Source organism: Dunckerocampus dactyliophorus, chromosome 9 (genome assembly GCF_027744805.1).
Source record: "Dunckerocampus dactyliophorus isolate RoL2022-P2 chromosome 9, RoL_Ddac_1.1, whole genome shotgun sequence".
Classification (NCBI taxonomy): Eukaryota; Metazoa; Chordata; class Actinopteri; order Syngnathiformes; family Syngnathidae; genus Dunckerocampus; species Dunckerocampus dactyliophorus.
In genome coordinates, this window is record NC_072827.1 from 24176791 (window position 1) to 24192505 (window position 15715).

General features: G+C 42.3%; 1 protein-coding gene across 6 annotated transcripts in view; it reads right to left on the minus strand.

Annotated features, from left to right (window-relative positions):
- Window positions 1–15715, minus strand: part of pde9aa (phosphodiesterase 9aa) — a 42267-nt gene that overhangs the window by 7451 nt on the left and 19101 nt on the right. For 2 of the 6 annotated variants that reach the window (XM_054786504.1, XM_054786507.1), the window contains 13 exons: window positions 15300–15384; window positions 12600–12660; window positions 9755–9829; window positions 9578–9652; window positions 6400–6486; window positions 6042–6146; window positions 4664–4746; window positions 3719–3875; window positions 3105–3218; window positions 2856–2960; window positions 2199–2327; window positions 416–511; window positions 276–339 (listed from right to left, as the gene is read on the minus strand). In XM_054786504.1, coding sequence (XP_054642479.1) covers window positions 289–339; window positions 416–511; window positions 2199–2327; window positions 2856–2960; window positions 3105–3218; window positions 3719–3875; window positions 4664–4746; window positions 6042–6146; window positions 6400–6486; window positions 9578–9652; window positions 9755–9829; window positions 12600–12660; window positions 15300–15384 — 1223 coding nt within the window. In that variant the 3' untranslated portion in view covers window positions 276–288. Of the gene's footprint in view, window positions 1–275; window positions 340–415; window positions 512–2198; window positions 2328–2855; window positions 3007–3104; window positions 3219–3718; window positions 3876–4663; window positions 4747–6041; window positions 6147–6399; window positions 6487–9577; window positions 9653–9754; window positions 9830–12599; window positions 12661–15299; window positions 15385–15715 lie in introns of those variants that run through there. The other 4 variants (XM_054786505.1, XM_054786506.1, XM_054786508.1 and 1 more) reach the window with 4 other exon arrangements.

The window sequence follows — 15715 nt, forward strand, 5'->3', positions numbered from 1 at the left end:
ACAAAATCACAATATTATTCAATGATCTTCAAAAAATGTCATAGGCATTGGTATCATTGTCAGTATTGGTATCGGCAGTGGTACCTCTATTGTCATGATTAATTCTTCCACATTCGTTTACTACGCACAATATTGTGTGATTACCGAGACAGTGTATTTAAACTGGGCAAAATTTTGGTGAAAATTGTAGTCGAAAACTGAATCAGACTCGTATTTTACTTGGTAGCGAATCGATTCCAAACTCCGCAGTATCGCCCACCGCTGCCGTGACCTACCATCGCACAGCTTTTACTTCTTCTTTCCTCCCATCGTCAGGTTTTCATTTTTCTTTTTCTGCACCTGGAAGGAGCGCGTCTCTGTTACGAGTCTGCACGATAACTTCATCTTATCCACACTTGTCACAAAAGCCTCCAACCTCGTTCATGGCATCGTCGATCTGTTTGAGCTCTTCATATCGATCCCTCGACTCTCTGAGGGGCTGAACCATTGCCTCTTCTATCTGGGGGAACAACTGCAGCATACAAATGCAAGTGTGAGTGTGATCAACGTCAAGTATCGGTCCACTTGCTAAAGGTAAAAGTACTGTCAATTGCGACATTTGTCACATCCCATCCTGTGGGGCAGTGATACTAGTGACAGATAGTGCTGATATTGTCAGCATCTTGGTCACGGAGACTGATTGGAAGTTAACCTCGTGTGGTTTAGTGGTGACAGAAGCCGGAGCTCGAAGAATCCAGAAATAACATAAAATCAAGGCTATAAATCAATGAGCAATTGAGTGAAATAAGATTTAATAATATAATAATAATAATTACGGAGCAAAGGGTGGCTAAGTGCTTAGTGGAGGAACCCTTGTTGGCAAGTACAGAGGTCAGAGGTTTCTTGTAGCCGGTCACCAGGGCTGCACTCATCTCAGGAGGGCTTTTGGTCAGAGAAACCGCTCCAAGGCACCGGGGCTCACATTCACCGTTTCTCTGCCTCCAAACAAGTTCAGTCCACTTGATGCCAAAGAGCTCACTTTTGGTCTCCCAGCCCTGCCTGAGTCATTCAGGTGTTTATTGGCCTGCACCTGTGTCTTTTTGAGCACGGGGACCTGGTGGGCACTGCAGGATCATTACAGCAAAGTGTATTACTACTGCTTCCCTTGGTGACTGTGCTCCCAACTCCCTTGACATTGTTAATCAGTTCCTCCCAGCTCTCACCATCATGCTTCCCCCACCAGGCGAACTCTTGCACGGAGCTCGAGAGTGAGGGTGGTCTTCTTGTATTTCTTCTATTTCCAAATGACTGCACCAATAGCGGTCTCTTTCTCACCTAGCTTCTTGCAGGTCGTCTTCCAGTCATGTGCAGGTCTACAATCGTGTCCCTGAGGTCCTTTGACAGCTCTTTGGTCCTGGCCCACGGTGGAGAGGTTTGAACGGAAGACAGTTTCTGTGACGGATATCTTTTATCCACATGATGGGTTGACATTTGAGGTACTTTTTTTTTCATACCCGCTCTGTCGGGTGAGAATGCTTGCTGGTTGGAAGGCGATCAAGTCCTTATTTCACTCAAATACAAATTTATAAACTTGATTTAATGTTTTTTGTGGATTTTAAACTTTTTTTCCTGGATTTTTAACATTAAGTCTCTCGTTACAGTAAACCTATCTTAAAAATTCTGGACTGTTCATACATTTGTGAGGGGGTAAACGTACAAATCCAGCAGGGGATCAATTACCTATTTTCACCACAGTGTCTAAAACGTAAATAGTGACTGTGTTCCTGAGCTCAGGGAGTGTTTGTGCCTTGCTCGAGGGCATTAGCCAGGAATCAGACTAGCATCTCTCCAACTACTTTGTTTGGAAATGTCAGAAATATTTGTTTGTAAAGTTTGTGAAAAATGAAAATAAAGTAGTGAGATGGGAGTATTTGTTTTTTCTTTGAGTTGCCTAATAATTGTGCACACAGAGATACTCCCAACAAAAGCCAAAACCTCACTTTCACTTCCTTAAATATTCAAGTTTGAGGTTTATTAACATTTTGGATTGACCAAGAGCACTGTTATTGTTCAATAATAAAACTAATAACCAGCCATGCAAATTGCTGAATAACTGCGGACGCTTGTACAGTGCTGAACTACAAGTGTGAACACAGTGTGTCTTTTTCAGCTGAGATTTGTAACCTGAGAAAAATGAGAACGACTGCGTGACGTATCACCTTCATTACGGTCTCAAACATGGGAATGAGGACGAATTTGATGAAGCCGATCTGAGCTGTCGGTTTGGTAACCTTTTCTCGATCCATGAACGGAGCCACAGGAAGCCCTTCAGTCTTCTCCCTGTCACTCTGAGCAGTGCAGGTGCAGATGAACAACATTGTCATGAACGAAAAGATACATTAAAACAAGAGTATCACAGACAGGTCCCGATGATGCAATTACTAATTAGTAGGGGTGTATCGGTACGTACTCACAGTGCAAAACAAAAAACTTTTAAATATAATACTGAACAATGGCGGCACACTGCTTTTGTTTTATCCACTTGTCTTGTCCGTTTATGTATTTCACAGACAAGGCCACGTGTTCCCAAACAGCAGACTAACAAGGGAAGAGGGTTTTCCCAGCTCTGGCTTCTCTTCGGTATTACCACTTGCCTTGACGCCCGCTGGCCAAAGGCTGGGTTGGACCGTATTTGTTTACCGAGTAGACGCAAGGCACACTTCCTGTCCCGAACTCATTGTGTAAATCTGATAAAGAACACATGCACTGTTCCACCCCAATATATAAATACACGTATGCATGCAATGGTATCTGTATGTTAGTTTTTCCGACAGCTGTAAATACAGAAAGACCGTATCAGCTCAGTCTGCCCTCACCTGCATGAAGTACTCCTCAAGCAGACAGTCAACCCAGGGCTCAGCCACCTCCATGGGCCGCACTTCATTGGAAATGTCACAGCACTTTATTAGCACCATCTTCAGCTGCACAGTTCACAGTGTCAAAGGTCAAAGGTCGTCCTGCGAGCGACTGTGCCATTTGCCAATAAGCATCATCTTCACTGACAAATACACATCGTGTGCTGCTGATTTATTATTCATTCTTAAAAGAAGTATTTCCGGTCTTACACAGGTGACATGCTCCTCATCGGTGTAGTCAAAGCTGTCCACTTTTTGCTTGAAGGACTCCAGAATCTCACCGTGCCGTGCCATATCTGTGGCCAGGATCAATGTAATAGTTCCCTGACACACACAAATATTAATATTACAATATCATGTTGGACACACTGTTCCTACTTCCCATATTCTAAGAAGCTATAGTGATTTCTAGTAAAACAGTAGCTTGCACTGAACAGGATGTCATCGTGTGTGCGTTTACAATGCTATGTCCCTAGATAGTTATATTGCTGTTATCATTTCTCGTTCAGCTATAATGATAAAATGAATACCACACGGTGACATAAACGGACCCATTTTTCATAGAAATCACGCCCGTGGGTCTCAAATTTTATATTGACATAAGCGGTCGACCATGTCTGTTGATGTCTGCTTCAATGGGCACTTTTTAGTAATAAGGAGAACACTGATTTGTTGGACATAGACGAGTTGCCTCCATACACATGGCAGACTTAAGAACCTGCTTACTGTAAAGCGCGTGCTACCCGTACATCACTTTGGCAGACAAGATGTTATTATAGCATGAGAACAAAAAGTAACAAGGCAGAGTAGACTGTATAGCTGACCTGTCGAATCTGCTTGAAGGCTTCTGGATCAAAATTCGAGAAAATGTTGCTGTCAGGTTGAGAGAAGATCTGGAAAGCCACAGCACAGTGGTGATTCTCCAGAGGAGAGATGTCATTATAACGAACGGCTAACTCTGTTCTGGCATTGATTTGGTACCTAAAACACAGGAGAAAAACAAAACGGAGGACTGAACAAAAACAGAGTGGACACCATGATCCGGTTATATAAAAGGAGAAATGACATAAGGAAGGTCAAATCATTTGTAGGACAGGCTTTAGGGCCTACGCACACGCTACCATTCGTACCATGCTGGACTTGGGTGCGATTCCCCCTCCCTCTCCTCAACATTGACCTCATTTGCTTGTCCTACACCAGTGATTCCCAACCAGGGGTACATGTACCCCTAGTGGTACGTAAGAAAATTGCAGGGGGTACGTGGAAACATTTCATTTCTATAAGCCAGACAAAAAAATGTAATTTGTGCACTACAACTAGTTTCCCCAGGGAGACAATAACTTGTGGCACAGCTGCACCAAAATCGTAACAGTTATGTTACATTCTACCTTTGGGGAATTAACACATGAGTGAGGGGGTGAGGGACTGCTGTATTTGGTTAACTTCATTTAAATTATTCTTGAATACCCAAATCAAAGGCCAAAAAAAAAAAAGTTTTTCTTGTAATTTCTTGTAATTCTGACCCCAATCATGTTTCGTCATGTTATGATGCATGTCATGTTTAACGTTATTTTTAAAAACATATGCCACGGGGCAATACAAATGAGCTGTGACCAGGTAGTACCATTGACACACCACATTCAGACGCCAAGCTATACAATTTCTACAGTACACACACATCTCTGTGTAACTGTGAATAAAGCCAAAAGGAAAAAGAAGTTGAGACATATTTATTGATATAAAGTATACGCTGTATTTCTGTGCCTTACGTGTTGTTGAATCCAGGGTGGTCGAGATCATGACACACGGCAGCCGTCATGAGGATCAAAATGTCCACCTGAGTGAATTTCTCCTGAACAAAAACAAATATGTGCTTGTACCAACAAATACCGTACATCTTTTCATCTCACACCAAAACCAAAAGGCATCAGGACATATAGAAGAAAACTCCAAACCTGCATGGCTCTGTGTGAAAAAGTGGTTGCCCCCTAAACCTAATAACTGGTTGGGCCACCCGTAGCAGCAACAACTGCAATCAATCGTTGTGATAACTTGCAATGAGTCTCTTACAGCGCTGTGAGGAATTTTGGCCCTCTCATCTTTGCAGACTTGTTGTAATTCAGCCACATTGGGGGGTTTTCATGGTTCCATTTATCACAGCAAGTCTTCCAGGTCAGAAGCAGCAAAACAGCCACAGACCATCACACTACCACCACCATATTTTACTGTTGGTATGATGTTCTTTTTCTGAAATGTGGTGTTACTTTTACGCCAAATGTAATGGGACACACACCTTCCAAAAAGTTCCACTTTCATCATCATCAGACCACAGAGTATTTTCCCAAAGGTCTTGGGGATCATCAATGTTTTCTGGCAAAATTAAAATAAGCCTTAATGTTCTTTTTGTTCAGCAGTGTTTTTTCTTCCATCTGGTAACTCTGACATGCAGACTGATAGATCTCAATTAATCTCAGTTAAGTTATATATTATATCACTTTTTATATATATACAGTATATCACTTTTTCACACAGGGCCATGTGGGTTTTAAAAAGTTTCATTTAAAAACTGCATTTTGTGTTCAGTTGTGTTGTCATAGACTAATATTTAAATTTTCTTTGATGATCTGAAACATTTAAGTGACAAACAGGCAAATAAGAAATCAGGAAGGGGGCAAACACGATTTCACACCACTGTATGTCATCTTTTTCATTTCCAGTCCAAAGCTTTCCACAAAGAGCAAACATCTATCATGATGGGCATCCAGATAATCTGAATTCAATAATCAGTCTTTTAGTTTGAATTCACTTTAGTAATTAAATGAATTTCCAGTCCATCTACCAACTACGTGTTCAGCATCAAGTGCACAGGGTGCTTTTGGGATTTTTCACTTGCTCTGTTTGCAAGACAACAACAGTGTGGGTGCCATGAGTAATGCAACCATACCAATAAAGTTGCAGCTAGACAATCTGAGGCTTCATCACTTACAGAGTACAGAGCACAGAGCTAACCTCAGCCAGTATCTTCCAAATTAAGAGCCGTATCATCTAACATTGGTAACTGTGGAATGTTTTTTGCCGAGAAATTAAGGAACACTAAAGTCTTAAATATGAACATGAAATCTCTGCTAACAGGATGAAATGTGTCACCTGTAGGCTGCAGAGGCAGATCATACTGTACATCATCTGGGTGACACAGAAGCAATGGCGAAAGTTGTGGAAGGGGTTATTCCTGTAGTTGTCATGAATACAAAGCTAGAAAGAAACACAAATAGGTTTGGGGTTTGGTTCAAAGGGGCAGGAATGGCTCATGCGTTCAAGTGGTCAATTAGCAACTAGAGGATGACACACTACATGTCTAGCAGTATTTGTATCATGAAAGAACGTGAAATGCTGAGTACCTTCTTCCATTCATGAAAGGAAACAGCAGTCTACATTTACAACAATTGCTCATTTTTGGAAGATGGTAGTTCAATTGGTTTATTGGTAGTGTTTGCAGGTGTCTCACCAGCCATCTCTTCAGTGTAATGGGGTTTATGTTGAAGTCTTTGACCAAACCCAGGTCATGGTACATATGTTCCAGACAGCTCAGCATCTGCAAGAGTGAAATCATAAGCCCGTCATATGATGTATTCTGTACACTTTACAGTACAACTGTCCACATATTCATCCATCCATTTTCTGTACCGCTCCTTTGCAGGGTGACGGCGAGCTGCAGCCTATCCCGTGACAGGGGCAGAGTATACCCTCGCACAATCGCAGGACTGACATATGGAAACAGAGAACCCGTTCCCAATGAGAGACTTCAATGACCCAAACATTGGGCTATGGGAGGAAGCCGGAGTTCCTGGAGAGAAGCCATAAAAACATCGGCCGGAGCAGAAAATATTTAATTTAAACCCAGAACCTTCTTGTCGGGAGGCAACAGTGCAAACCACTTATCAGCCGAGCTGTCTGGCTACCTGTTTTGTTAAAGATCACTTCTCATAATTAAAACCTTTGGAGGTCAAGGGTAGGAATTTCTGCTTTTGTTTACGTACTTTTGTGTTTACTTTTATATTTCACATTAAAAACTGTTTATTGCTTTGGTTGATTTGCTTTTTGTAGTACAATCGCACATGTACAGTTATTTTTTCCATTTTTACAGTCTGTTCACACATTGGACCTGAAGTCACCCAAAAACCTAAATTCAGCCTCAGCCAGACAAGGCCTCAGGCAGTTACAATTCACTCAGCACTAACAACCAACTACACAACAAATGTAAACATCATGAACATCAAGGGGAGCCAAGGGATGAGTCTGTAGGCCTGAAGGACTTTCAAAGCCAGGACGTGCTTTTCCACGTCAGTTGGCCACATGGTGGCAGTGTTTACTTACCCTTCCCCTGTTCCTCTGCAGTTAAATGACCTGTAAAACTTCGATGTGGAGCTCTTTCTTTCCACCAATAGTTCGGCAGAGTCATGTTTCATTGCCTGCAGATACTTTTGTTTGCAAGTGGATCCCTCTCCTTTCGTCCTGCACTAAAAGTGTATCCAAATCATGGCGACAATTATTGATCATAAATCTGGTTTTACTTGAGTTGGAGGGGAGTGCCCGCGTGACCGCGCCACTGCCCAAGTCCCATTGACTCCCAAGAGTTTTAAGCAGATGACAATGAATACATGCATATTTAGGTTAAGAGTCTGGGTGTCAGCTTTGATACGCACATTATCCTTCATTATTCTTTGAACTATAAATCAGTAAGACATTACGTCTCTTCACTCACTGCAACAGGGGTCTCAAACTCAATTTACCTGGGGGCTGCTGGAGGTAGAGTCTGAGTGAGGCTGGGCCGCATCAAGAATTGGGAGTAGGGCTGGGAATCTCAGGGTACCTCACGATAACAATAGTATCTTGATACAGTGATAGGGTGACTCACAGAAATGATTTCATAGTTTATATTTTGCTGCATTCAGCTGGGATAGGCTCCAGCTTACCTGTGACCCTAATGAAGGCAAGCGGTATAGAAAATGGGTGGAATTTTTTTACAAAATTTTTACGTGACTCGCTCACTCTTAGTTAGTGTGCATCAAACGAGTAACATTGGGTTCTCCCCGACCTCGCAGGCCGCATTACAGTAATCTTCAAAGTCAGGTCGCGGGATGCAAAATGTGACTCGGCGGGCCACAAATGGCCAACTTTAACCCCTTACATCTCTGCCCTCATTCACGCCTTTTACCACCGTTTCACACGTGGTCTCGCTTAACTTCCTACATGATCCTCACTGTACTTCCTGTCTGTCTTTTGGATCTAGAGCAAGGGTATTCAACTCAAATTCCAAGAGATCCACTTAGAGAACTCTTCAGGCAAATGGTCTGGGACGTCACAATTAAATTGTGATATTGTGTAAAATACTGTAGATTGAAGTACGATAGATCACCGCTATTTGTGGGGGTTGCAACTCGCAAATAGTGAAACTCGAGTAATTGACACGCCCATAAAAATGTCTACTTTTGACAGTAGTCAGTGACTCTGAGTCATGGTCTAGATCAGGGGTCACCAACGTGGTGCCCGCGGGCACCAGGTAGCCCCCCACAACCCCATGAGGTGCCCGCAAGCCTGCTTTTCATTCAGGTTTTCAGTTAATAATGAAAGAACAGTAGAAAGAAATGCATTCTGAAATACAAAATGTGAGTTGTGGACACCAGCATTTTGTTCATGTTCTGGTAAAACAAGCATATTCGCTTTGTTTGGGTTTAAAATAAGCTCTGAAAATAAATGTTCCAAAAATGAGTAGCTCTTGGCCATTTTCATTTTGTAAAAGTAGCTCTCACAAGGAAAAACGTTGGTGACCCCTGGTCTCGAGACTAACCTCTTACATCCTGGCCATAAGAGGGGTATCCAAGCCGTTTTCCACTGAGGGCTGCATACTAAAAAGTCTAAAGGAATCGGTGGCCGTTTTGAGCTTTATTTTGTAAACAGGCTAAAACCAACTCATGTCGATATGCTAAAAAGTTATATACTGTATATTTGATAGTTTTATAATGTGTCACGGATCAATACAAAAAAAATGAAATGGTACCGGGTTGCACTTTGGACACCCCTGATCTACAAGGTCTGCATGGATGATCTTGGTATAAAAGTAAAGGGGAGACTTTAACGGTTACTGCAGATGTGAAAATGTACATATCTTTGCTATTGGATAAAAGTAAATGAAGATGCTTTCATTAAGTTTTCGCAGCAGAGGAATAACACCTGCAACACTGGAAGGTAAATGTTAGCTTTCAAGCAAGTCCAGGTTTGTCACATTAGCGTTTTCTTTTATGATATTGATGACATGCTGGTCTCAGACTGCTTGCTTGTTTTCCACATTTGTCCATTTAAGTGCTTATGGTTTGAATTGTCTTCCGTTTTCCTAAAATTGATGTGGCTGATCTTTTAGCTGCCGTTCTCCTTGTTACATGGATGTGTAGCATGTGTATATTGATGCAAGAGGGGCGTAACAGTTACCATAGCAACACATGCACCCCGTTTGCCCCCGGTACTGCTGTCTGGCCATTTTAAAAGCTTAAGCATACAGTATGTGACGAAACATTGATAATTTATTTAAATTAAACAGCATGGAACAATCAGTTTTCACAGCATGGCACTTGTAGATGGATTATTAGTACTCTTATTTGATCAAATGTTCAATAAAACAGTCTCACCTCATTAGGCTCCCACTGCCAAGCATCGAATGTAGGCAATCTAAGAGCTTCTACTGTCTCCTTAGACAAATGATACTACACACACACACACACACACACACACAGGAGCAGAAAGGAGGGGGACACAGGAAGGGAAGAAATGGGAGATGTGGGTGAGGCGGAGTTAGGACATCTTACCTCATTGGCCTCCCAGAGCCAGACGTCAAAGGCGGGTTTTTTGAGGGCATCTATGGTCTGCTGTGACAGCATATACTGCAGACAACAGAGCTCCCAGTTAACCCTGATCACCTCTGCCTGGCTTGGGGGCACAGCTCTACAAAACACTGAATGATTTAATGTCAGTCATGTAAGAGTGACATGCGAGACTGCATTGATCCACCGGAAAGGTTTTGAATTCTTATTTAGTCTTACAGTTTCTCACAAGTGAATGTAAACACACCCCTCAAATTTCGCTAGCTATTTTATAATGTATCTTCTGAAGGGACAACCCGACGTAACACTTGGAAAACTGTAGATTTATTGTCCTCTGAAAATGAATCAACACACAGCCATTATTGTGTAAATAGCTGGCGACACAAATGAGCACACCTCACAGTCAACACATTTACACTCAGTATTTAGTGTGAGCACTATTCTAGCACTGCCTTAACTCTCTTGGCCATGGAAATCACCAAAGCTGCACAGGTTGTCACTTGAATCCTCTTCTACTCCTCCATGACATCTCTGGTGGATGTTAGCCATTGTTAAATGTTGAGGTGCTGAATTGGGTTCAGGGCTGGGACATACTGTACTTGGCCACTCCATCACCTTCAGTCCCAGCCTCTTCGCCAAGACACCTGTCTTGGATGTGTGTTTGAGGTCATTATCTGCTCCAGAATATCGCAGTAGTGGAATTCATGTTCCCCTCAATGAGACTGCAGCTGCCCAGTGCCGGCAGCGCTCATGCAGTCCGAGACCATGACACTACCACAACCACGCTTGGCTGTCATCAAAATACCATTATTTTGGTACTGGGGTGGGCGGATTGATGGAAATACCAATAGTCGATATCAAGGGTAATATCAGTATCAGATGAACGCTAGCATGACGAGATTGATCATTTTCAGTTCTCTTCTCCGGTTATTTTCATAAATGTTTTTTTTTGGTGTTGTGGGGGAAGCATCTATGCACAGCTGTTTTCACATATCTCCAGAGATGTTCTATCATATTCAAGTCCTGGCTCTGGCTGGGCCACTCAAGGACGTTCGTGTAATTGTCCTGAAGCCACTGATATCTCAGTTGTGTGCTTAGGGTCGTTGTCCTGCTGTGCGATGAACCCCAGTCCCTGCCGCTGAAAATCATCCCCACAGCACCACGTCTCACTGCAGAGATGTTACTGGCCAGTTGACCGGTGCCTGGACTTATTTCTGTGCTTTAAGAGCACATAACCGGTCGGACTTAGAATGGATTTTTTATTTCTGGATTTTTTTTCATGTTCTGTCTGTTAAAATACTCCTGATCCAAATTTTAAGAACAGTTGAAAAATTGCAAGAATTTACATTTTGCACTCTTGGGCTCTAAGGAGGTTCTAAGTAGAGCTTCAAAACGCAAAAAGAAGAAATGGGAGTGAGACAAAAAAAATATAAAATTTGTAAGCAGTTTACTGCAGTTTATGACGGCAGTTTATGACGGAGAGAAGAGTTTTAAGAACAAAAACATGTTTTCAAAGGCCTGGTCTCCAACACCACAAAATTGCCCATTCAGAATTTGCACAGGAGCACCGAAAAGGTGGAAGAAAGTTTTATTCTCTGATCAGAATAAATAGAAACTTTGACGGTCCTGTTTGCTTCCAACGTTGCTGGCATGACATGTCATCTGGGGTGCTTTTTCCTTCAATGGAACAATGGAGCTTCAGGTTGTGCAGGGGCGTCAAACAGCAATTGGCTATGTGGAGATGTTGCAGGGGGGATCCCTCATGACTGAAGACCCTCGTCTGTGTGGTAATGACTGGCTTTTTCAACAGGACAACGCTGCAGTTCACAATGCCCGCCTGACAAAGGACTTTTTCCAAAGGAATAACTTCACGTTCATGTTCTGTGGTTTCTGTTTTCACCTATGGTCTTCAATTTTTGACAGTCTATTTCAGTTTAATGGTTGTTTGCAATAAATTGCTTACTCAACATTTTTTGTCTCACCCCCATTTCTTTTTTGCCTTTTGAAGCTCTACTTAGAACATCCAATCAAACAGTGCAAAATGTCAATTCTTGCAATTTATTCGACTGTATCTTTCTGAAAAATGGCTCAAAAGAATGGTTAAAAGAATGGTTATTATAAGACTCCTTGTTACGAGTTATTTTTGCCAATTCCATCTTTCAAAGTCATGCCAAAATCTGCTGACAAATGTGATACAGTGGAACCCGCAGCTTATATCAACACCTACCTCATCAAGTCCGGGTCCATAGTGTTATGAAATGAATGAAATTGGCGCCGGAATACATGGTCGACCGCTTTCGTCAACATAACATTTGAGCCCAAAAGGGGTCAAGTTGATGTCGACAGGTGTTGCAGTATTAACTTCATCATTATCACTCAGCAGCGTGAAACACCAACATACAGTAACTACCGTCTAGTTACACAGTGTTTAAACATGCAGTGACTTCCTTTTTAGTGCAACGCGAGCTTCAAAACAAAACTATGGCAGCATTAACCTAGATTCAACCACAGCAAAGAACAAAATGCACTCATTGTGTTTTATTTGTTAGATTATGGAGGTAATGAGGACTGCCATAGGTTAAAAACTTTATTAGCACCCATTCTCCTTATGGCTTGGCGGAAGTCACAAGTAAACGTGCAAGCAATGTTAGTTTATTACTACTTTATGGACATGTCTTTTAAGTCGGCACCTTGCTTTATCAGCTGTGCTACAGTTGGCCATGATGTTTTTGCTATGAGCTTGCTCTTATCACTTTAAGTAAAAATGCTTTCAACTTGACTTCACTGACAAACAGAAAAAAATGAATGAACAGAGCAGGCAGGAGCTCACCTTGGGATAGGAGGGCACGTCCCTGCGAGGGGTTAGCTTCTTAATGTCTTCCAAGAAGTTACTGCAGAATCAGCATATACAAATCCAGGTCAGAGAAGACACAAATACAGTAGATATTAGTAATACTGGTAACATATGCCAATTGAATGATTGAAAAGCAACATGTTCCATAGTACACTAGGTCCTCTGACTTCCGAAAGTTAATGCAACATTTTGTAGCATTTCTTAGTGTCATATAATATACAGTATACCACGTTAACCTTTTAACACCGTAGGACCCCGGTGGTGGGAGCTGCTGGGTTGTGTTTGTGCTGCGATGGTTATTGCTCAACATCAATGAATGTCCACGTAACTAGAAGAATGTCAGCTTCGAACCAATTTTTGGAAAACAGAAGACGGTTCAAACCACAAGGCCTTAAATGGGGCAAACGTTGAAAGCAAGCAAGCAGTCGGAGACCAGCATATGTCATGAATCATTTCATCCAATAAAAAACACGAATGCAACAAACAGCATTTACTCAGTAGAATAGATGTCTACATTTTCACATCTGCAGTAAGCATCAGTCTCTCCTTTGCTACACTATGATCATCTATGTAGACCATATACCTGTACATGCAGCCAACAACTATTTACACACTCGGGTTTTAAGCGGTTGATGAGGGGGGGAAACCCCCCCACACCTTTTAAATGTGTACTACAAAACTGCTACTACTACTAACATGGTGCCATGAGAACTGCAGTCTGTTTGTTACAGCACCATTTAATTGTGGATTTTTTTCCCCCTCACCATGGAAACGTTTTAATGGCATTTTCAAGGTTTTTCTCTGACTTATAAAAACATTTGGCCACTCTTTGAAGGGTGTCTTTCTGCATCGAGAGCTTTACCGGTGGTTTCCTCCCACATTTACCGGTGGTGAGCTGTGGAGGAGACAACCGATAAAAAAGGTGCGAGCAAGGAGGAAACAATGCAAGACTTCCATTCCGTCTTTCATTATGGGAAACATGAGGTCTTTGGCAAATAAAATGGACGAGCTGGCTACAGTGCAGAGAACGCAGTGGGAGCACCAAGCACACTGCATCACATGCTGTGTCTGTATCAGGTCTTAAGGGATGTAAACACAGATGGAGATCATGTGATTGAACATCTTGGTAAACAGAAGGCCCTGAGGCTAACCGCTAAGTGCTCTTTGTCATCGCAGCAAATTAGTCTTCAGGATTACCCGCTGTTGACAAAAAGCAGAAGACTCCCACTTTCACTTGTGCCATGTGCCCCGGTGTATCTATCAGTTCCCACGGTGGCGAAACCCGACAAAGCACGTAACGCAGGTTAGTCACAGCTCTTTGAAAATGATCAAGCCGCTCTCCCTGCAGCTTGTAAAATATATTTTAAACATCGCCGTTTGTGCTGCACGGAAATACGTTCCAGACGCATTTGTTATTACATTTTTATAATTGCTTTTTACTGTCATTTTTTAACTTAGACAGACATATACTGGGCCATTTGGCCTGTGCAACGTTCACATTTGAGCTTTAGGGTGCATGTTTGATTCTGTTAAAACCCTCTGGTACATTTGCTCCGTTAGTATGATTCGTTTGGTCAAGCGGGAACGCGATCATCCGAACCTTGGTGTGCAGACAGGTTGGACTTCAGCGTTGGTTTTCCTTTGTTTTTACATCGTTTCCTGTTTGGTGCTCTTATTTTGGTTTTCTGTTTTGGGATCATGTGCAGCCACTTTGCTTCTGCTGATAAAGGCTGGCAAAAGCCTGTTGGTAATTGTTAATCAGGCTGCCATGTAGTTTAGTTGGGACTCTGGGAGCCGCCTCATTATTGTTGAGCTGTTGTGTGGGATTGCTGCATTCACATGCACTTTTCCTACCTGCTTGCTTGTTGTATTCTGGTGCGCAATTAGCTGGGCTCTCTAGCCATGCATTTTTACATTTTCTACTTTGTGACTCACACGTTTGTGTGGACTTCTGCTCTTTGTGAGCCTCCCTTTTTTCCCTCTTAATTAAAAGACTGACTGCACATAGCGGAACATGACACAAACAAGCGGACCCGGGACGCTTGAGAGATGGATCTCGGCACCCTTGCAAGTGAACTCCGGTGCAGTTTGGTTCACTTGAGCTCAAATGTGAATGCTACACAGACCAAAAGACATGGACCAGTGTTAAAATTACAGCAAAAAGAATGCAGAAATGTTTGAAGTGCTTTCTCTCTTTTCTGCCCTGCTCTCATTCTTGAAAAATACATTTCAAAAGCTTTTCATGAAATCCAACATGGTAAATATACTGTAGCAGACTATAAAAAAATAATCTACTTATTCAAACCAGAAGATGGCATATTGGTTTGGAATATTTCAGCTATGCCACATAATAAGTCATGAAAGCTGTCCCAACAAGTCCTTACATAGCTTGCTTGCCGCCTACCAGCGTGAACACGAAGCAAACCGCACACTCTTTTTTTAAAAATGTTTCTGTGTTTGCGAATGCAGCTTCAGTGAACCCAAGCGCACCAGAGCTTCCACCTCTCCAAGCAGTTACGGTCCACTTGTTTGGTGCACAGCAGGGTTTGAAGGACGGACTGCAGTAGCACTCCAAACGCAACATGGTTTGTTTGAACTGTATGAAGACAGCCTGAGCTTGCTAACGGACATGAGTGATGTTTTGCCAGAACAGAGTGACAAATATTTTGCTATTACCTGTTGTTTCTGGATGCCATCTCCTCACGGAGCTTCTTGATGTCATTGCGACATTTCTCTATCTCCACCACCTTCATTCCTTCCACTGGAGACAAACACAGCAGGTCACTGAGCAGCATGAAAAGTTGGTTGACGAATTCATCACCTTATTGTTACAGCATAACCTGAATGTTCGTCATTTGTTCCAAAACGTCCAAAAACAGATAGGAATAGGAAACAGGATAGGAGAGGAAATACTGTAAATCCAATTAATCAGTTTCAGACACACAATATTGTTGAGACACCCGCATTGTTGATACGGGCTTCCCATACATCCATGAGATGGAATTCAATATTGTTTCTCACCTTTGTCAAAATTTGTGGCACCTGCAACTTTCTTTGGGCCCATGGTAGGTTATTTAGCAGTTGCACTCGGA